Source organism: Hippocampus guttulatus, chromosome 10 (genome assembly GCF_054856545.1).
Source record: "Hippocampus guttulatus isolate MCC_2025c chromosome 10, RoL_Hgut_1.0, whole genome shotgun sequence".
NCBI classification, from domain to species: Eukaryota; Metazoa; Chordata; class Actinopteri; order Syngnathiformes; family Syngnathidae; genus Hippocampus; species Hippocampus guttulatus.
In genome coordinates, this window is record NC_141270.1 from 14839867 (window position 1) to 14861736 (window position 21870).

The following is a 21870-nucleotide window of genomic DNA, read 5'->3' on the forward strand; positions in this document are numbered from 1 at the left end:
TTTTGAAATGCAGTACCTATTGTAGTTTATTATTATTATTATTATCACCACCATTATTCATGAGTAATAATTATTACCACTACTACTACTAGTAGTTGTAGTAGTAGTAGTAGTAGTCATAGAGTTATGTCTCTTGCAATCCAACATTGCCGGGACGAATGTAATTGAGTATTCAGGTCATCTGACTAAGTCACAACCAATCGGTCCACCATTACTCATGACGTCACCATGTTTACCCGGAAATGTGAGCTTCTATTCACGGCTGCTGGTGAAATATGAATTTATCACAAATTCGGTCCGTTTTATCACAGTAATGGAATAACATACTTTGCCCGTAACGTGTCTTCTATCAGTATGTACAGCGGTCTTCTACCCAATGGTTTAACAGAAGACGACCTCAGTCCGGATGACCAGGAAGAGGAGCATCATGAGAAAGAAGTGGAAGTAAACGTGAAGATGCCTACGGTTACAGATGTTACAAATGACCTCCCAACAGGTTGCCCGCCTGGTGTTTCCCAGGAAATGTGGCAAGTATGTTGTATATAATATGATGTCTCACGTGAGCTACTGTTCATCTGTGCTTGGCTGTTTCTTTGTGTCACAATGCAACTGGGGAAGATCTTTAAGAACAATTTCCTGTCGAAAACAAATCCCGTTTTTTTCTAACCCTACTATTAGCCGCCATATGCATGACCGTCCCGTTACCTTTTGTTTGGTCTCCCTTAAGTGCTCTTATCCAGCGTTTCCGCTGTATGTCAAACCTGTACTGCACTGTATATTTGAATGGGATGTACGTCTGAAGCAGTTGTTATTCCACTTGATATATGTTTGCATAACTTTTGGGTACTTACTGTGCTGTCTGTTCAAAGAAATTTAATGAGCTGCGTCAGAAGAAAGACGAGACGAAGATGACGACAATCCCGAGGAAAAAAAGAAGGAAAAGGCGACAACGCAATAAAGGTGTTGACAGTTATCTTTCGTAAATATTACTTTTCCTCGTAGTGGCTATGTTTTTTTTTTAAATAACTGTTTTTATTTAATTGAACTTCAGGGGTGACCAGGCATGCATTTGGAAAAAGGTGTTGAATTAGTCTAGAGATCTTTACTCAATCAATAATGTTCTATAAAATTATACTATACTGTATATACTATATAAACCATATATTTTTTCTGAACTATTAATCAAACAAAACAGTGAAGAGGAAATTCAGAAAATGGCAATAAATATATTAATCTAATTTAATTTATTTTGACGATTTGCCCCTACGCCATGAAAATGGTTTCACACAACACTACTGTACTGTGGAGTAGTCAGAGAGCTAACCGGAACACAGTTTATTTTTTTTATTGTCAAAAAAGGTTTGGCATCTATTTCGGGAGAAGTGCTATGATGTTTCGAGTGTTCAAGTTCACCGTCCAGTAGAGTGAAGGCCACTATTTGAGGAAATGAAATGCTATACACGCAACAGCCTAACTAAATATGGTTTACAGCTCCTCACTTACTTTAAACAACGTAGAAAACTATCCTGTTAAGTAGAAACAACATTGCGGACACCGTGTGCTTGATTGTTGGTCTTCCAATATTGTTTATGCATCCAATTGAAATAACAGTAAAATAATTAGTGTTGAGAATTAGAAACAATGTGTTTATATGTTGGTGATAACGTGTACCTAGATGAAGAGGTCGGAAATCGGGGTTGATCACGTGAATTTCAGCTGATTCGATATCGTGTGAAAAAGATGGTTTTGTTATTTTCTGAACATTTAAAGGTCACAAAGCTAAAGATTTAAAGAACCCGCTTGGCATTTCGGGTTGAAAAGCTGTCATGATAAAAAGTTCTGAAACGGACCAACACATATTGAAATGTTCAATATGTGTATCATCAAATTTAGTAGTTAAAAAAAAAAAGAGAATATGTAGTTTATTTTGAGAGTATTGCAAATAGCATTTGGCACTGATTTATAATTTAAATATATATAACAACATATAACACCTACACATTGATGTATGTACATTTGCATATTAATTTGAGAAAGATCGGATGCACGCTCTTTTTTTCTTAATGCATCGCCTAAAGCCTGATCGGGACATGCTGGTTTGTATATGGCTAACAATGTCTGTTTTGTCACCTGACAGAAACAGAGGGCAAAGAGCCAACAGCGACAAGGTACAAATTGTCCTGATATCCTTTCATCCATAATTATGATGATATCCATCATGCACAACACAAAAATGAGAACTGAATATAATGTTGAAGGGCCATCAAATGCTGTCGTCCACATGACTGTGAAACTATCATTTCCTGTCAACAGAGAGCGTCAGGAGGAGCTGGAGAAGCACTGGGATGGTCTTAAGCAATATTTTGGTGTAAATGATCGATTTCATCCTCCTGCATGTTCCAACCCCCCTCTAAAGGTAATAAAACCCTCCGCCTTCCACCTTATCTGCGAGTGAGTTTTAGCGCCGTGTCTGTCCCTGCTGTTGGTAACACTGTCACATCCTTTGTGTTTCCATGCCACCATGTTCTTTCATTGTTTTATATGATATGACATCTGGATTAGAAAAATCCTCCAAGAAACTCAACCTGACATTGAGTAGAATATTAAGGATTATGTTCAGACACATTTAGTGATAAAATTAGAGGCACATTCCTTTCTTGTGTGGTTGAGATTAAAGTCAGATGTAGGGTTCTCCTCCACTGTGCAAATCCTCATAAAAACCCAAATTTTGCTTCGCAAGAGGAACAAGGGTTTGACTAAGTACTTATGGAAGCGATGAAAATAGCACATTTTCCTCCGGCATGTCTCACAAGTTGTGCATTTTTATATTCAGATGCATTGGAAACTGCACATGAAGCAAAATGGGTGTAAGATTAATGAGCATTATAACTGACCCAGAGCATAAAAGCTGCTCCCATTTCAGTTTGAAATGATTGTCGTTATTATTTGTGGTATATTAATATTTCATTTAATTGACGCTGTACCGATTTAGTTTCATTTTGATGGGTGCAGCCATGAAAAGATTAAGAAGCTGCATGAATCCAAAACATTTTTTTTACACTTGTATAATGAGGCATTCATCATCCCTCAAATACATTTTCTCTTGATTGCATTACAATTTCCGTCCATCCTCGACATCGCTTTCTCCAAACTAGGGTCGATCCCAGTTGATTGTGGGCGAGAGGCGGTTTACGCCCCGCGCTGATGTCGACAACATTCAAAAATATAGCAAGTTACGAAACGTCATGATGAGGTGTGGATGTTTTGGGGGAATCAACACTATTTTCCTCATGTGATATAGTTTGAGATGAGGTCCACAAAGGTTTCATCAAAGGAGTCACAGTTGCAGCAACCTCCTACACTTGTATTTTTTTTTTAATGTGATGATATTTTGAGGCAGAAGAAATCTGGCGGTCTGCTTCCACAGATAGGCTCATCACAGCAGAACTGCCTTGCAATCACAAAGCTCTGCTTCGTCCCGTAATGGAAATTTGTAATTAAAGTGACATTTATGTTTGGTAATCTCCTGTAGCATTTTTAAGATTTTCCCACTAATATCCAATCAAAAAGGTTTTCATTTGTTGGGGGGAAATCTACATATTTGTAGTAATAGCAATCATATTAAAAATACGGCCCTGGGGACTTTTGAAGTTACTCTTTGATTTTTTTTTTTCCCCCACTGTACCCTTATTTCTCCCCCAAAAAAGCCTGATTTTTTTTTTCTCTCTTCATGCAGTCCGGCCTCGAAAAGAGCATAGAGAAGGCCATAGCTGAAGGGGACACTGCAAAGGCGGAGGAGATGAGCGACAGACTCGCCACTCGAGAGGTACATTGTGCTGATAAGAGATCTTTGGGGTGCTTGCGCTGTGACAAATCAGGCTAATGGATCCGTGGCCATTTCTGCCGCAAAGACATAGAGGAACATAAACACACCCAGACACCCACCATTCAGTCCTGCAGCCCTTTTCCATTGAGTTAATGGAAAGCCCTCCCCTTAGTTTTGAAGTGCTGCAGTTTTAAAGGACTTTTGGCTCTGCTTTTTAATGAAGGGTACATTGCTTTCAAGCCAACTCTTAAATAATTCCGCAGGTATGAGTTTCATACCTTTGAAGTGTACATGTTCCTAAATGCAGTGCCTGAAGTTTCTAACTTACCGCCTTGGTAGGCATCAAGGATCGAGTGGTTTGGAAATTAATTTAGCATAAAGTGTAGCCCCCAAACATGTGATTGTATTTAAAAAGAAACACTGCAGCTGCGGTACTGGTGTTTCCCTTCCTTCCATTTTTGGTGAGTCTTAAAATCAGAGTTCTTTGTTTCTTGATGTATTTTGCTGACAGCATTCACTGCACTTTGCATTTTGCAATAGTTGCAAACAGGTAACCGTGACAACGATGTTGGGGTTTTTTTCCCCCTCAAAGGCACGCAAATTTAGGAATTTCATGGTTACCGTAATGATGTTACTTTTAGCCATTCGCTCGTAATTTGTAAAAAAAAATTAGTTTAAATAAATATGCTCCTTGATATCATCGTCATCATGATGTGGATGTGAAATGATGTGTCACCATCAGCAGTGATACGGGATCACGTTCTTTTTCTTCTATACATCAGTACCAAATCTGCAAACGAAATAATTGTGCTTACTATAAATGTAAATACAACAAATATCCACAAATATCCAACAGTAAGTGCGACTGTAAAGATATTCCTTTCAGTGTTTGATTCTTATGACAGTTGCTTTCTTTTATTTATTTATGTATTTAGTTCTTCATTTTCATAAAATCAATCAATCCAATAATTACGGTGATATCTGATATCAATTCGATTTGATGAATAGGTTTGTATGAGCAGCAGTTCTATTGTAAAAACAAAATCAAACAAACGCTCTACTTAATTTTACATCAACAGATTTGGTATGTTGTTCTTTTAAATTATTGAGTTATTTTTTTATTAAATGTATATACTGTAAGTATTTATTTAATTTTTTAGGTTCATTCATTTTAATTTTCTATCAAAAGATGTTTTATTGATTTGACGTGTATATCATACGAGACATCAGATGTTATTTTTTGACATTTCCAGAGAATGTTTTTGAAGAAAAATGTCCTCTTCTCATATGACATCGAGTTCATGAAGTAAATTTGATAAATATCAAGGGTTAGGGGAAATATTGTATAGTCCATTATATTTTAACCTCAACTTTGAGTGGACTGGGGAAGTTTGAGCACTCTAAGAAAAGCAATAGTGACTGGCACTGGCGCTGTACTTTGAAAAAGCCTCTTAGAGTGTTGGTGGCTGGTGTTAGCCTGAGCCGAGGTTCTCGCCTTCCTGGCACCTGCTTTCTGTCTTGCCAGAATGATGATGGGACCTGACAGCAGTCTGGCATCCATCCTCCTCTCCTTGTTTAGCCGTGCTAATTTCATTTCCATCAGAGAACTTACTGTAAATGTGGTAAAGTCCTGCAGCAGTCACTTTCGAACCGAAATGCGGAAAAATGCAGACCTCTACAAACAGGATGAACAGAGACACATGATATCAAATAAGCTGTAATTGTCAAGGATTGATTATTGAGTATCTTGAATGCCACTACATGTTGTGCGGATATAGTTTTTGTTTAGAGCAGTCCGATTCACTTTTGACAGAGGCTTGGTGACAAATATATTGAGGATCAATTGTCCCCGGTATGGCCAGAATCAATTTCAAGGTTCTAATTGAGTGGGTCATTTGCTATGCAATGGCTTGGATCTTTAATTTGTGGATGCTCATAACACCAAGACAAGATTGTGGCAGGCTTTTTTTTTGTCCCAGAAACAGTATGAACAGGTTATCCTTGCAAAAGATGCAAAAGCATTCTGACAGCTGTGAAGAACTAAAGAGGTCTGTTTGTCCCTGTAGGCATTGTTTTGTAAAGAAAATGCTTTGACATCTTGATGACATGATTTATTCAGAGAGAAATGGAAGGAGACGGGAAGCCGGCTGTCAGCATTAACAATTTCTACTGTCTTGAGCTCACATTACATGTTTAACGGTTTGAGTTTACTTTTTACTTTCTTTTTTTTTGTTTTGTTTTGTTTGAACAACAATATGGCAAAAGTATTTTAGAAACTCATTACAAAGGCTGAAATATATCACTTGGGAATATTACAGGTTGGGTTATTTTATTGTTATTCTAGTTCTTTTTAAGTAATATTAAAAATGTGTTGATTCGTGCATGATGACAAATGTTGTTTCTAAAAGGTAAGTCAAGTCATTAATTTGCTTTACAAAAATATGTTCTATGCACCCCCCACTAGTCTAAACAGTAATGGGACGAATACTCGTTTTAGCCATCTCCGGGGCGGCCATTTTGCCTTGTACTGCCACTTGCTGTCGACTGAAAATGTGGCTACGGGCTCAGTTCATAACAGTCACGGCTCACCTGTTTTCTGGGTTTGGGGTTATGTTAGGTTCACCACGGAGCCCTTGCTTGGCTCTGTGATGTCCTTTTCAGTTGACAGCAAGTGATAATACAAGGCAGAATGGCAGCCCCCTGAGAAATAGAAAGTGGTGGGTGTGTTTTCTGCGTCATGAATTTTCCACCAATGCATTATTAATCAGAAAACCATTTAGGCTATTGGAGGTGCAAAGAACAGAAAACATTTAGACTAGTGGAGGTACAAAGAACATATTGTAAAGAACATTTTTGACTTGACTCCCCCTCTAAGTGAAAGTAGTTACATATTGCTGGCGTTGGTAAATTTTCCATTTTTTCCCCACAAATCTATAGTACTGGTCAGTCCACATATGAGATTGTTATTTTTTACAAATTACTAAAGTGATGCTTTTGGAGGTATGTCCGTCTGACACCAGCATTCAAAGACAAAGTAAAGAAATCGCATCTTAGGTAGCAAATGATCACAAGTTTCTAAATGGCTTAGACAAAGCTACCTCATGTATTCCTTTAAATTGTGCAGGGTCAGGGTTCTTCTGTCATAAAGATGTCTGTAGGTTCTTCTCATCATGGTGATGATACCTCTTCTTGGAAGTCGTTGCACACACAAATGGGAAAATAAAATGATTGGCTCTGAACCAGTCCATAAAGCTCATTACCACATATTCGAAGGTCCAAGTCCTCCAATTAAGCAGACAGGTTTGCTGTATTTTGATAAATCCACATGCTTTTGCATTTATAAGTTTTATGTGGGCTAATTCATTTTGTAATTAGCATAACATTGAGTGACTGACACATTGGGTAGCCCCAAGCAAGCTCTGTCAGGAGATGTGATAGCGTCCAGAAACCATAATTGACAGATTGATTTTGCAGCTATTTCAGCTAAATGAGGCAGTGCAGGAAGTTGATAACAAATTAGACCTGCATTGCTACAAGGCCTCGAAGTCAAAAGTGAAGTTAGCCCTGCAGCAGGAGCGCTATGTACTATATGTCAGACATTTGTTACAACACGTAATGCACTGTTTATCTGAGGCAACATGTACAGTATACTAAACTGTATTTTTGCCAACACAGCACCTAAAATTCAGGAAAAAAACGGGTGTAAAAATGGATCATGATATTGAGTTCAATTAAGCATTATTAAATAGCTAAAAAAATCATAACTCTCTGGTTATAGAAACGACTCAATATCGTCTTTTGGATGAATTAGGAAAAGCAAGAGCCCTAAGATTGAACCCTGTAGTACAAAACATTTACTAAGTCTCGGAGTGGATTTGGATAATGACCACTTCAAATGTGTCTTAAAATGAAGAAAATATACTTCATACTTTGCAAGAATATTTACTAGTTACAGGGAGAAGTCGGTCTTGGTCCCCACATTACAAGTATCAAGTCAAACTAAAAAAACTTGCCTTTGAACTCAGCAACATTCTTTCACTAATTAACTCTTTGATAATTGTTTTATTCATCCTTAATAATTACTCGCTTCCCCCCCCCCCCCCCTTTTTAAATAACACTGCAGGTGAGGTCTTTTGAAATTGAGGTTGTCCTTTATGTGGAGAAAGTGGTCTTATTTTATGACAAAAGACTGTCACGCCATGTTAGTGTGTCGAGTTTCCCCATAGCACTCATCTCAACTATTAAGAGAGGCATTACCACTTCAAAACAGAAACTCGATTCAGTCTGCCACAATAGGTAGTGTCGGGTCCATTTCATGATTGCAGGAGCCAAGGAATATGAAAATGAAAAAATATACTACATGGCCTAAGAATAAGAGACACTTTCTAGCAGATTATATTGCAGGCCAAATTACATTTTCATCAGGCAAGCCCTGGTTTTCTTTGTAAAAGTATCTCATTATTACCTGTAGGGATGCGATGACAACGAAAGCTCACAGTTTTGTTTTATCGTGGTGTTGCTGTCACGGTACAATAATTTTTGCGATATTGTGGGAAAGCTCATGGTATTGCAGTAAGCCTGTCCCTCAGGTTTTGTCCTCAAATGTAGATTACCATGCACTTCTGTCCCCGCCCAACATCCATCCATCCATTTTCCGATCCGCTTATCCTCACAAGGGTCGCAGGGGTGCTGGAGCCTATCCCAGCCGTCTTCGGGTAGTAGGTGGGATACACCCTGAACTGGTTGCCGCGCTCACAGTCGCACCTAGGGACAATTTAGAGTGTGCCATTCACCTGCCATGCATGCTTTTGGAATGTGGGAGTACCCGGAGAAAACCCACGCAGGCACGGGGAGAACATGCAAACTCCACACAGGAGGGCCAGAGCCCAAATCGAACCCTGCACCCCTGCTCCATCCTACATTTACATTCTTTTTCTGTGCTTACTGATATGCTTGAATACGGATGGTTGTCTTGTCAAATGTCAGGTCCGAGGCAAGGCGGGCAAGTCAGTCGCAAATCTTGCGAACATAATGGACCCCACTGTTCTTTCTGCACCCAAAATGCGTGCACATCCTGATGACGTCATCTTTTTTTTCTACAAACTGAAAGTGGGTCTGCAGACCTGCTTTTATTACAAGGTTCTTGGAATAAATTCATGACACTGACAAATACTTCTACCGTAATTAATTAACAATATGATAGCATAATTATGGTGTTTTGCATTTGAAATATATAGGGGTGTTCACACGGCACACATTTGCATCGGTGCTGCATCGATATATTTTGTTGTGATATATCTTACACCGGTGTACATTTTGTGGAGCGTTCACGCGTATAAAACTTCTTACCAAAGAGAAGCGTGTTAACCCCGGTGCAGCCCCACTTGCATTCACACGGCAGTTTCTACGGCCGTGCAATACGATAATAATAGTAATAATAGGAAAATAAAACATGCGGATGTGTAAAGTGTACTTCCTTTTCCCCGCCGTGTTTGTGACATATCGAAAAACCGTGGTTCATACTTCTCCAGACAACGCTGTGGTCTGTCAGACACTGTAAAAGGATGAGAGAGAGAAAGGAAAGATGACGGAAGTACAACAGAGCACGAAAGCAACGCATTCAATACCCGTATGTAATCAACTCTTCTCACAAGTAGCGAGCCTACCCCTGTAGCGTTCACACGTCCCATTTTATATCGGTGCTGCCCCCGCAAATTAGCATTTACTCCTGAGCAGGGTTAAGTTTGCTCCGGTTTAAGCTGTTTTCAGGGGCTACACCAGTATAACTTTGTACGTGTGAACGCTCTACGGCGGGCAGCCCCGGTGCTACACCGGAGTAAAAGTTGGCATGTGAACACCCCTTATGCGTAATTCTTTGTATCCTTTACATTATACGTTGCAGTAACCATCATACGGTAATGTTCTTGACAAAATGTAAAAAAGAATAAAAATTGGAATTGTGGAAGTCACGTTCTGTGGGTTGGCAGCTACGGTTAAATAATTTCTGATTATGGCTCAAATTTCAGTGGCAGTTTCTCAAAGAAAAAGCCACGCTCTCCTTGAAATCTACCCTTTGAAAGGCCAGCCTGACTAGCTGTGAAACAAAGGTTCTGTGGCATTTTGTCAGGGCAACGAACGTGGCAGTTTAGCTAAAACAAAGAGCCGAACTAAGCGTGTTTTGTGATATTAATATCTATTTTTTTCCCTTTCCTCCTCCACACCTTCACTCTGCCCTCCCTGTGTTGTAATTGGAAAAAGAATGAGCAGAACATTAATGGAAGGTTGGCGTTATCAGATTTCGACTTTCTCCTCACCACCATCAGAGAATTAGGCTGACTGTCCCTGCTCAACCCCCCCTCGGGCCACCCTGCGCCGAGTTTCGTCAAACTCTCTTCTTTGTTCTGTTTCCCTTCATCATAAGCAATTTATCAGCGAATGAACTTTTATTGTATCTCCGGATGACTCACATTAAATTTTCACCCATTAATTTTGAAATGGATTTCCAAAATGGGTACAAAGCTTTTATCAAATGCCTGGGAATCTCATTTGGATTATTGTATTTCATTAATTACTTGAGAGACAAAGCATACTTTTCAATGTAGATTTGTGTGCTGTTTAATTAATTAGCATGTTTTCTCTTTTAATTAAAGCAATTTTTAAATTGGAGCCCACAGCAAAACACATATATAATTTGTTTGTAATTATGCCTTAATTGGTGGTAGTGAAAGCTTAGCACCCGTGGTTTCTATTTTTTAAAAAATTTTTTGTAATGATTGCCGTTTACTGCTAGTCACTCGTTAATTATACTGTTTTCTCTAATTAGCTTATAAAACTGTTGATGGCTTATTATTCTAAGTGTGAGTTCAAAGCTTGCTAATAAGCCCACCCCACTCAGAAGAGGCAAGATAATGGCTTGTGCACAAGCAAGTGAACTTTTTGTGTGTGGGGGGGGGGGGGGGGGGAGGGGGGAGGGGGGGGGGGTTCCCTAATGACGACACGTCATGTGTATCTCCAATCAGATTACTTGATGAGAAAATGGAGACATTGTTGTTCGGCTGTGTCCTCCCCGGAGTTTCTTTTTTGTTGTTGTTTTTTTGCTGCAGTGAGCCATTATTGCAGATCCTCCATTCGTGCAGATCCTACAAAAGACATTGGCAAAGTCGGTAGAACTCGCTTTGATCTGTTCGACTGCACCTTTTTTTAAGAAGAAATATTTAACCGTGTAGATCTGCGCCATGTTGGTGACCCCTTGTCGAAATGCTCATTTGATGACTCCGATAATTTACTCTCGCTTGTGTTGTCTTTTGTAGGATTTGAAACTGGTTGCGTGTTTACGGCCGTTGAATTCAGCCCGTTGGCTCACATTCGGATGACGCGGGGTCTCTGTCTTTTCGAAGGCGATGTGGGTGGTGTCCGTTGATCTCGCGATCCTTTGACCTTCCCAATGTTGCCGCAACAAGGCATGCTTTCTTACCCTTTTGTCTCGGTTTGAAGAAATTATGACGGAATAAATACCGCACGCACACTGCCTAATCTGATATTCATTCCTTTCTTATATCGGCCTTCTTGCCAAGGTTGACTAAGGGCACATTATTTAGGCATTTAGGTAGTGTGATAAGGGAATTAGGTTGGTCATTAATCGTTTACACGTCAAATGCAGCAGAGCAGCTCGGGGAGGTGATTTAGTGAGGCAAAGCCACATAGCCCCTGTTAATCCACCTCTCACACGATTTAATTGGAAGAGTCTTTCTGGATAGGAAATTTATGAATGGCTTTAAGGCAATTTCGTCCTTAAAGCCATCATTTATTTGATATTGTTCAAAGAAGCTTTAACACTTTATCCACATGGAGATGCGGTTTTCGTGTTTAATTGAGGTCTTGTATTTTTGCAGCTCTTTGATTGGGACTGTTTTGAGCGCTTTAACAATGATTTCAGTTGCGTAATATGCAGTGCAGCGGGCAGCTATATTACTTATCTACGTTATTTGTTGATTTATTTATTTTTGAATCGCAGTGGGGTCCCATGTTTGGGCCTCCATTTGAATCTCCATGACGATTCAAACTTGAATGAATCTGTACTATTGACTTAACCTTCATTGTGGCCTTAAGCTGCAGTGGCAGCATTGAGCACAATGATGTTTTTTTCTTTTTTCTGCTTTATTTGCATCCAAATCTACCAAAGGTCAGGGTATTAATCCTCAGAATAAACCTTTTTCTTAACAGGGCTGTGCACAGGACACACAAGAGAGAGAAACTACAGAACGGGAACATGAGGATGACAGGCAGTTCATCATAAAATATGCACGGCAGTGGGAAGAACCGCCTCTCAGGGCCACAAAAACATAGACTGCAGGAGGTTTCTTGTCTCGTGCCTTTGTCCCAGCTTTGTACTTCCATTCTTATTTGCACTCGCTTCTGATGTGAGAGGATTTGGCACTAAGATACATGGGGTGGGGGAGGAAAGAAAAAAAAATCCTGAAAAGTGGATCAAAAAAAGTAAATGAAAAATAATGTCATATTACAGAAAACATGAGAGGCTAATTTGTGCCGACTTTTTGCTAATTTTGTTCTCGCCACAGAAAGAGGAGCCGTCACCTGCTCAGCGCCACAGTGCTGACAGTGCCAGTGATCCATGAAATAAGCTGCCGCTGGCTTTGTTCAGATAAGAATGAACAAATCTGCACAATGTACTGCTCTCGGAATCTCATTTTCATACTTGCATGCAGGCTGAAGGAAATAAGCTGTTTGCAGGCTTGATTAATCAGACATTTGAGGGTTTTTTTTCTTTGATCTGTTCTGTCTCCTAGGTAACCTGTTTGACATTATTTAATGTTGAGCGTCAGCTAAGACAATCAAGAGACTAAAACGATTAAAGAGGCGTAATTGTGAACCTTTTCTTTAATTTTACATATTTTGTATGAAATATATGTTTAAATGAACAAAAATGGGAACGATTGCATGGAAGCGTGTTTTAATTTGGGTGTAACAGGAAACGATGGCGCGTAATCTCTAAATCGGGGGAAAAAAAGATGCCTCGACATGAACCCATTTAGAGTCATGCTGATTCATTTGATTGTTCCCCAACAATGAGGCCTCATAGCCACAGAGTTGATGTTGGGTTTGTCAATACCATAATTTAATAATCCTGTATGTGTGTGTGTGTGTGTGTGTGTGTGTGTGATCTCAACGCCCCATCGCAGCCGCTCAGAAGCATCGACACCAATCCAACAAAGAGCAAGGAAAAGCCCCGGTGTGCTATCATCTGCTTGCAAATCTACTGCAAATGCAGCCATAGTTGGCCGTTGTAAGGCTCTTTAAGAGTCGAAAACATGATTTGGAGAATTTTAAAAGCTAGAAAACGGCCGAGGACTGTCATCGTATGTACGCTTCAGGTTATACAGACACTTTCACAAATCTTGTAGTGGCTGTAAAGATGAATGCCTTGAGGGCCCAGCCACAGCCCGGCACTCGCAGCCAGCCGGAGCCCTTATCTTAAATCCGAGCAAAGTACCATTAATCTTTTTGAAAGACCTTTATGGCTTTTAATGTATCCCAAATTAGAACATTTTACACCCTTGGTTCCTGAAATATAGTGATAAAAAGCCTTTAGAGTTTAATTTTTTCTGCCTGCTCGCTCTGACCTGCTTAATCCCAGCATGCATTAGGAGATATTTTAGTTTCAGTCTTTCTAATAAAGTTTATCCCACTTAATTATAATTGAAACATTTCTTTCCCGACCAGGTCTTTTTTTTTTCTTCCCCCCAACCCCCGAAGTGGTGCAGTGGCGGCAGATTTCTTCATTACCTCAAGACTTTCTTCCCCTTTGATTGCGCTGTGAATATTACAGAGAATTACCCCCAACGCTGGGTGAAATTGTTCCAAGTTGTTTATCAAAGTTTGCCCGCGCTCGAATAATAAACCTATCTCAGGAGTGACAGGAGAGGCAGGATTTTCTCTTTGTTTCCCGTGCTTCTGTGTGACTGGGGTTATTGGGATTATTCTGCTTCACAATACACTCGTGTCTTCCCTGGGATTTGAATGTTTGCCTCTTGCTGTCACGGTCCTTCTCGTCACTACTGTTTTCAGGGGCTGCCTCCGCTATTTCAAACAGAAAAGTCACTACTTGGGATGATTGAGAAGTGCATTTGCCATTTTTCCCCCCTTTGTTTATTGTGAACTCTTTTTCACAACAAATAGATAATGTAAGCTATAAGTATGTTTTACTGACTTGTTCAAGAATCTTCTTCTGAGCACCTGTGACCTGTTGGTTGCGATAATGTCCTGTGCCCTCTTTGCTAATCAAAGTGTTGACAATAGGCTTCATGTGACCACGATTTTTGAGCCAATCACCAATCAGCGAGTTACAAAAAAGAAATGTTTTTTTTAAATGAACAATCAGTGAACCGGTAACAACCAATCACGGCTTACCTGTTTTCTGGGTTTGGTCATGTGACCTTCGCAAGCTAAGCCCTTGGGCACTGCGATGCCATTTTCAGTCAACAGCAAGTGGCAAAATGGCCGCCCTCCGAGATGGATAAAAAAACGGTGTGGACAAGTGTTTAGGCCAGGGGTGTCGAACTCATTTTAGTTGCGGGCCAATTTGGAGTTACATCTTCCCTCAGAGGGCCGTGATGACAGTGAAACCACAAAATTATTACTTGTACACAACAAATTAATAGAGTAGTAGTTTTGAAGTCAGTCAAGTCGATTAAAATAGTTTGTTCAATTATTGTTCAAGTGAGGGTCAACATGGTAACAAAATTATTGCAAAATCTCAATGTTATTTATTACACATGGCAATTTGACATTTTGGTACAGATCTTAGCAAGTTGACACACATGATTTGCTTTCGCGGGCCACATAAATTGACCTGGCGGGCCCCCCCTTGAGTTTGACACGTCGTTTAAACGAATGGGGCCGCATAAAGAAAATGCTTGACTTCCCCACTAAAGCATGATGCTGCCATCACTATGCTTCACTTTAAGTATGGTGTTTTTTGCGGGGTGAGCAGAGTTTAAACAAAAAGTTCAACCTTGGTTTAATGGGACGATAACGCATTTTAGCACCTTTGGAATTTGTTGTGTTTTTTTTTTTTTTTTGGGGAGATATGGCCACTTGACAGCCTCCCTCAATAGTTTTTTCATCTTACTCATCAATTTTGGACTGTCTACATCAGGGGTGTCAAAATCATTTTCGTCGCGGGCCACATTTTAGGTACCATTTTCCTTGGAGGGCCATTATGATTGAAATCATATAAAGAAGTCAAGAATAATAGTTCATAGAACTATTGTTTAAGTGATTGTAATGGGGTGTTTGGCAACAAAAAAAATGCTTACGTCTCTCTCATTTATTACATATGAGAATTAGACATTTTGGTACATATTCTAGCTAGCTTCATGGAACCTGCCATGTTTGAATTGCTTTCGCGGGCCACATAAAATGATGTGGCGGGCCTTGACTTTGACACGTTGGTCTACACTATGTTCCATACACACACACACACACACACACACACACGCACGCACACACACACACATATATACAGTATATATATATATATATATATATACAGGTGTATATATATACTGTATATAAAATATGTGTGTGTATGTACAGTATATATACACACACACGCACACATCCTATTTCATTGCAGTATTGATTTAAATGTGATTAATTGCTTAGCCCTCAAATGCTGCGTTGGATGCTGAGCCCCGCTGTGGTGTGGAGGAGGCAGCAGAGACCGTGACAAAAAAGCACCCTGACGCATCAGTCAGACAGTTTTTATTTTATGCCTCAGACTGATTTCCATTTTCTATTGGACTTCTCCTCTCTCTAAATAGCTTGCTGTGAAAATCGCCAAAGCCACTGATTGCCGTGACTTTGTGCAGCGCAAACAGGAAGAGGACGCTTTGAGGGCAGCAAAGAAAAAGAAGAGACAAATAGCTTGGGGGTACGAAGTCTCTGTCCTCATGTTTGTGTCTGCCATCCCATCTTTCATGGTGTCAAGTACAGTTAAAATGGAGTTGCTGAAGTCCAGATACTTTGAATCATTCGTCATTATGAAATGATAGCTGACAGTTTGAATGCGTGTGTCAAGTTTACAGTAATGCAGTGTTGTTTGTTTGTTTTTCAGGTTCGAGGCGAAAAAACGCTGGGAAACCAAAAGCAACATGGGTTACATGTGACCAAAAGAAGTCAAAAGATTTTTTTTTATGTTAAGTGAATAAAACTGTTTCTTAAGGAAACTTATATGGTTTAGTTTTATTTCTTGCACAGTTGAAAGAATTAACACCCGCAAGACTGTGTGTTGGTTGAGGGTGGGATAGAAAATCCATCTAAAAGCGAGGAAAAAAAAATCCCATTCAAATTAATTCCCAAGGCGTCCATTGGAGTCTGCATTGTGTTAGTTTTCCATTACACTTCGGTGATTTGAGCGGTTCTGGCCTTCAAATTAAATCTGCTGTACATTACTGGATGATGCGTTTATTTATTGCTGTAAAGTGGGTTAATCATGAAGGCGCTCCTTTCTTCTCCCGGGGAAGAGAAAGGAAAGATTAGGCCCCTAATGCAATGTACAGGATAATGTGCGATAGGATTTGTGTGAAGAAAATGAAATTTGCTTGCTGTAAATTGTTGTTAGCTAACATAAACTGGAAGTTGAGAGAACGGCTGAGTGGGGGTCTGGGGGGGGGGGGGTGCACAAGAGACATGAAACGGAGGCTTTGCTTTGCTGTTGGCCGTCTCCCATGCTGCAAGACATACCATTGTTTCTGTATCTGAACAACAGGCACGCGTTTCTTGAAGCATCCACTCGGCGCTCTTTGTGCGATGAGCGCTCTTCAGCGTGTTAACCAGTCAAAAATTGTGACTTTGATCTTTGTTTCTGCTTTTTGCCTATAAAGCCGCTTCTAAATGATTATTCCCCATTCTTGCAACCGTTAATTCTAAATAGCTTCGGAAGGATGATCGCTTGTATTCAGAATGCTCATGTAGTTATTTTTCCAAATGTGGGAAATAATTTCTTGCTTTAAGGGAACAAGAAATAAAATTCATTCACTGACGTTATTGGTCTCCAACGTATTTTGGCCATTATGTTGGCCGAATCAGTATGCGAGGTTATGAACAAAACATCAGTCGTTTGGTGGCCATTGTGGTACGTCAGGTCTCATGAACAGAATTATGCAGAATCGATTTTCACATTGTGAATCCTGTGAATTTTGTATGTGGGTACGATGCTGTAAATTGCCTAGAATGTGTGCTAATTAAACTATTAATTATCTCGGTAATGAGACGTGAGTCCAAACTCATAAAATACAACATGGGATTTCTTCGCTTTGATGCCTGCAATGAAAAACATCTTGACTGAGAAGTGAAGAAGCTGAATTTTCCAGCCTTCAAAAGTTCTGGATGACTTCGGATGTCACAACCGAGTAATTTGCTGCAGAGATCACAAAAAGCTCTCTCGGTAGAGGATTTTTTTCCCCTCAGACTTCCCAAGCAGTTTCCCAGTTGGATTTTGTGAAACGATCATGGCAAATACTAATCAACTGTAGTAAAAGTTGCATCAGTTTAAGCAGGGGTGTCAAACGCATTTTGCGGGGAAATCACAATCGCGGTTTGCGCCATCACCTACAGTTTGCTTACAACAAAGTCCAGCCATGTCTTCGTCCGGAGATTGTCTCATTCCGAGGGAAGGGTGGCCACAAACAAGATGTAAGCGGAACATAAACACATAAAAACAGAACATGCAAAAACAGATTGCTGTACTTACAAATCGGTGACAGAGTGGGTTGCAAACGATGACCTGCAATATAGTCGGACTTCACTGTAAACCTCCAAGATAAATTTACTAACGTATAGTTTCTCAAGATCCAAATCATATTTTAGCACTTCACCGTCTCATTTCACCGAAAGAAGAATCAACCAACAAAAGACCAAATTGTTCTTATTTGTTCATAAATGATATGTTTGGTTTTTTTCATCAAAGCTAGCCAGATAGTATTCAAAGCAGTATGTTGTCAGTGAATATGAGGAGGGCTGATTTAAGAATGGCGCACCACCCTATCCATAGCATCGCCTGTTATTAATCTCTTTGAACACAAGATAATGCCTTGAGCAGAGATGATTCTGCTTTTAAGCTGGAAAATCCACTTTCCCCCCTTGTCATGTGGAGGAGCTGTTTTCAATAGTCTGTAACTGGAGGCCAATCTTAGCCCCTGACCTAGGCTGATTTGTTGGGGAACACGGAGACAAATTCCCTGGGCACATGTCGAACGACTTCGAGGAAAAGTGTTTGTTGTGCAGAGCGGGTGTAAAGGGAGAGGAGGAAAAGAAAACAACAACAATCCCATTAAATGGTTGGGAGGCTTCTCTGGTATGAAAGGGGAACATATGTTGGTGATAATAAGACATCGGCACTATCGCTTGCTGCTATCAGCAGGTAGAATAGGATTAGCGCATAGGGAAGATCGCAAAGATATTGTTGGTTCTCCAAACACCTCACACAAAGTGGAACGCAAACGTGGAAGCGGAAAATGTTCGTGTCTTGTGAAAACTTTCAGGAAATGAAATATGTACAGCAGGAGTAGAGAGGTTGGGAGACCTTTGACTTCAAAAGGCTCAAAATAACTTTTTCTTCTGTGAGTTAGCAATTTTGCTAATCAACGACTTCACTTGAGGAGCAAATTGCTCATTTTGAGGGGCTGCTGCGATCACCCCATACCATAGAGATAGCGGAAGCAAAATCAGCCCACGGTATCTGCGGCCACTCTTTCTTTCGGACACAAGCGGCCAAAAAGTGTTTCCTCCACAGGGTATCTAGGCTGTCCCTTAAAGATAGGGTGAGAAGCTCGCTCATCCGGGAGGGACTCAAGAGCCAAGCCGCTAATTCTCCACATTGAGAGGAGCCAGATGAGGTGGCTCGGGCATCTGATTAGGATGCCTCCTTGTTGTCTTCCTTGGTGAGGTGTTTCGGGCATGTCCCACTGGGATGCCTTGGAATCCCTCCGGAAGAGTTGGAAGATGTGGCTGGGGAGAAGGAATAGTGAGCTTCCCTGTTCAAGCTACTGCGTCCGCGAACCGATTCCGGATAAGCGATAGAAAATGGTATGGTATGGTATATAGGCATATTGTTTGTCAAGCAGCTGATAAATGATGCTGATTAGACTGATAGGAGTCACCTGGGCAACACACCAGGTCACACATAACTCGTTGGTGGACTCAAGCAGCGGTTCCCCATCCATCAGTACTGACAAATTGAAGAAGTGGCTGACCTTGAGAAAACATACCAATGGCTGGAACAGGCTGGATTGAAAGACAGCATAGAGGCAATAATCATAGAAGCACAAGACCATAAAAACAAGATTATTAGAGCCCCGGGTTTACCATATCAGACAGGACCCTCGTTGGAGGCTGAAAAAAGAAGCCCCAGAGATGGTGCGGCATATCACAGCAAGGGCGTAAGATGCTGGCAGCCAAGACATGCATGGAGCGGCAGAACCAGGTACAGTAGCAGCAATGATATTCCAGAATATCTGTAACTGTGTCAATATGGTTAGTTCTTCAGGTAAAATTTGCATGTCATACAACACATTATTTTCCTTTTTCTGTTGATAGCATATCGGAGGAGTGACGAGCTGTGTGGATGTTGACATACTCAGTTGATTTAATGACCTGTTTAATTCTGGCACGTCTGCAGCTCTCAAATGTTTTGCAGGTTTAATTAGTGTAATCACTGCTCGGGAAAAAGGCCACGGGGTTGTTTAATGGGTCATGTTTGTCAAGATGCACAGAATTATAACACAAAAGCCATGTCATTCATGCAGTGCAGCAGTCTTCCAGTAATTACGGCTGTCACAATTGATAATTACAGAAAGGGGTTGCTTCATGTGAAAGCCAAAAGGGAGCTCTGTGCCGTGAGCAAATGAGTTTGACAGTCTTTTGTATGAACAATATGCCTGGTGCTATGGTAAACACTTCTACTGTACCTCAGTGGTATAAAAAAAAAAATACTGACTAGTTTTGATGCAACATCTGGAGAGCCCCGGAGATATTTTCTATCATGGCTTGACTCCATATAAAAACATCAATTCATTCTGCAGTTTGACTGAGGCGTGGTAAAGTAAAATTAAGGCTCAAAATTGAAATAGGGAAGTACAGAACAAAGTATGATTTGCTTCCCTAAACATGTACTTGATCTATAATTTTAAAAAAAAACTATAGTTTATGCTGTGGTTACTTATACGTCCTCTCGATGGCCTTTAGTGGAAATTGCTTGGGAAACATCCATTTTATCCTTTCGTTTAACTTAAGGAATGGAAGAAATCAAAAGGAACTTTTAATTAATTCTTTCCTTTGCTATCATGGACTAAAAACACTTCAATGACCAAATACGCTGAGCATGCACTTATTATGCGTTGATCTTCTATGCCCAAACCACATATTACCATTCTTCTGAATGAATTATTAAAGAAGTTAATTAATATTTCAATTTCCTTATAGAACCATTTATCAGTCCCAACAGAGGTAATCACATCTTAAGAAGTGCCACAATGCTGAAAATAGTCCTCTGGCCCAACCTTTCTTGGATGGTTTCATCGTTGTGCGCATCACCAACACATCTAGGCCCCCAAATTTGTAGAACATTAAGCAACACTTTAAATCACAGGTGTCAAACAAAAGGCCCAGGGGGCAGATTCGGCCCGCTATGTCATTTTATGTGGCCCCCGTAGAAAAAAAATTGGGTGTCAACTTGCATGATCCTTGTTAAAATCTGTACCGGAATGTCAAATTGTAATGTCTAATAAATAATGTCGAGATTTTGCATTATGGTAATTTTGTGACACTCACTTGGACAAACTATTGTAGTTGACTTAACTGATTTCAAAACTCATAATCCATTAATTTGTTGTGTACAAGTAATAACGCAATGAGACGATTAAACATTTTTTTTATGGTCTGACTGTCATAATGGCCTTCCGATATCTAAATCCAAAGTGGCCGGCGACAAAAATGAGTTTTGACACCCCTGCTTTAGGTGGACAATTTAGTACGGGGCTGTGGTTTGGTATGTGCCAATGCCATATTTAGGTTCACTCCATGTTTTCATGATGCCTTTTCTCATTGTTTCCCCCTTAGCCTTGACATTGAAAGAGAGAGTCAAGATGTGTGAAGTGAGTCCAAAAAGTAGCATTTGGATTTTTTAATTATTTTTTGCATCCACGAGAGTTATTCGTTTCTGTGCTTTTTTTTGTTCATGTAGCTACTTGTGATGTATTTGTATATGAGTGCCAAAGAGAACATTTGCAGGTGTTACATTTCCTTGATTCATCCCTGGAAAGTCTAGCTCATGTGGTAATGTGTTGCTAAGTTCCAAAATGAAGAACACTTGCCTACTGTTTAGCCGGCAATTATACGGTGGCACCCTAATTAAAAGGCGGAAGAAACTCGTTATTTCTGTTTTGATACCGGTAATTCTTAGCGGACATGACAACAGTGGCACTGTGGTCCTTGGTTAAGCTCTTGCGCTGCTTGATCGAGGCTTGTCTGACTCTCAGGCCAGTTGAGCGAGGAACTAATTTGTGTGCAAGCCCCAAGGAGCTCCAAACTCTTCCAAGTAATTCCCTTCTTTCAGACATAGAACGTTGTGTCGACACAAACAATGGCAGCGCTTTGTAAAAGTGATGCTAAAACCACTGCCAAGTATAATTCATCATTTGAATGACAATAGACCACTTAGCACTGCTTAAAATTACGTCTGTGTTCCATCACCACCACTTCACTGTCTCAGCTTTGGGACGGTGAACCGTCATTAAAATCGACGCGTTATGTGGCGCTCTCTTATCTCAGACTGAGTCCTCTGAGTTTACTTTCGACAGAAACTGCTCAGACATGACTTTCACGCCACGCATCTGGGCCATAACTATAGTATGTTTAAGTTGTACATTAGGACCAAAACAGAATGTGAAAATAACGTGCAAGCAGTGTCATAATTTGATTTAAAAAAACAAACAAACATCAGTTCGAGAATAGCCCATCTTTTT

The 21870-nt window shown here is 40.2% G+C and overlaps 1 protein-coding gene across 3 annotated transcripts; it reads left to right on the forward strand.

Moving 5' to 3' along the window:
* The first annotated feature begins 228 nt into the window (after positions 1-228).
* On the forward strand, positions 229-16074 carry fam204a (family with sequence similarity 204 member A). Of its 3 annotated transcripts, none has more exons than XM_086122661.1 (8): positions 229-244; positions 354-531; positions 870-960; positions 2138-2168; positions 2314-2416; positions 3737-3826; positions 15670-15779; positions 15963-16074. In XM_086122661.1, the coding sequence occupies exons 2-8, from the start codon at positions 355-357 to the stop codon at positions 16012-16014; spliced, it is 654 nt and encodes a 217-aa protein (XP_085978787.1). In that variant the 5' UTR covers positions 229-244; position 354; the 3' UTR covers positions 16015-16074. The 3 variants fall into 3 exon arrangements, with proteins under 3 accessions (XP_085978787.1, XP_085978786.1, XP_085978788.1); XM_086122660.1 differs by having other exon boundaries at positions 231-268; XM_086122662.1 differs by lacking the exon at positions 15670-15779 and having other exon boundaries at positions 234-531.
* The last annotated feature ends 5796 nt before the right edge of the window (positions 16075-21870 follow it).

Excerpts from the sequence above, each read along its gene's own strand:
- fam204a (XM_086122661.1), top strand. The coding sequence starts at position 355 with ATGTACAGCGGTCTTCTACCCAATGGTTTAACAGAAGACGACCTCAGT. Across the intron at positions 961-2,137 it reads AAGGCGACAACGCAATAAAG|AAACAGAGGGCAAAGAGCCA; the intron begins GTGTTGACAGTT and ends GTCACCTGACAG. Across the intron at positions 3,827-15,669 it reads ACAGACTCGCCACTCGAGAG|CTTGCTGTGAAAATCGCCAA; the intron begins GTACATTGTGCT and ends CTCTCTAAATAG.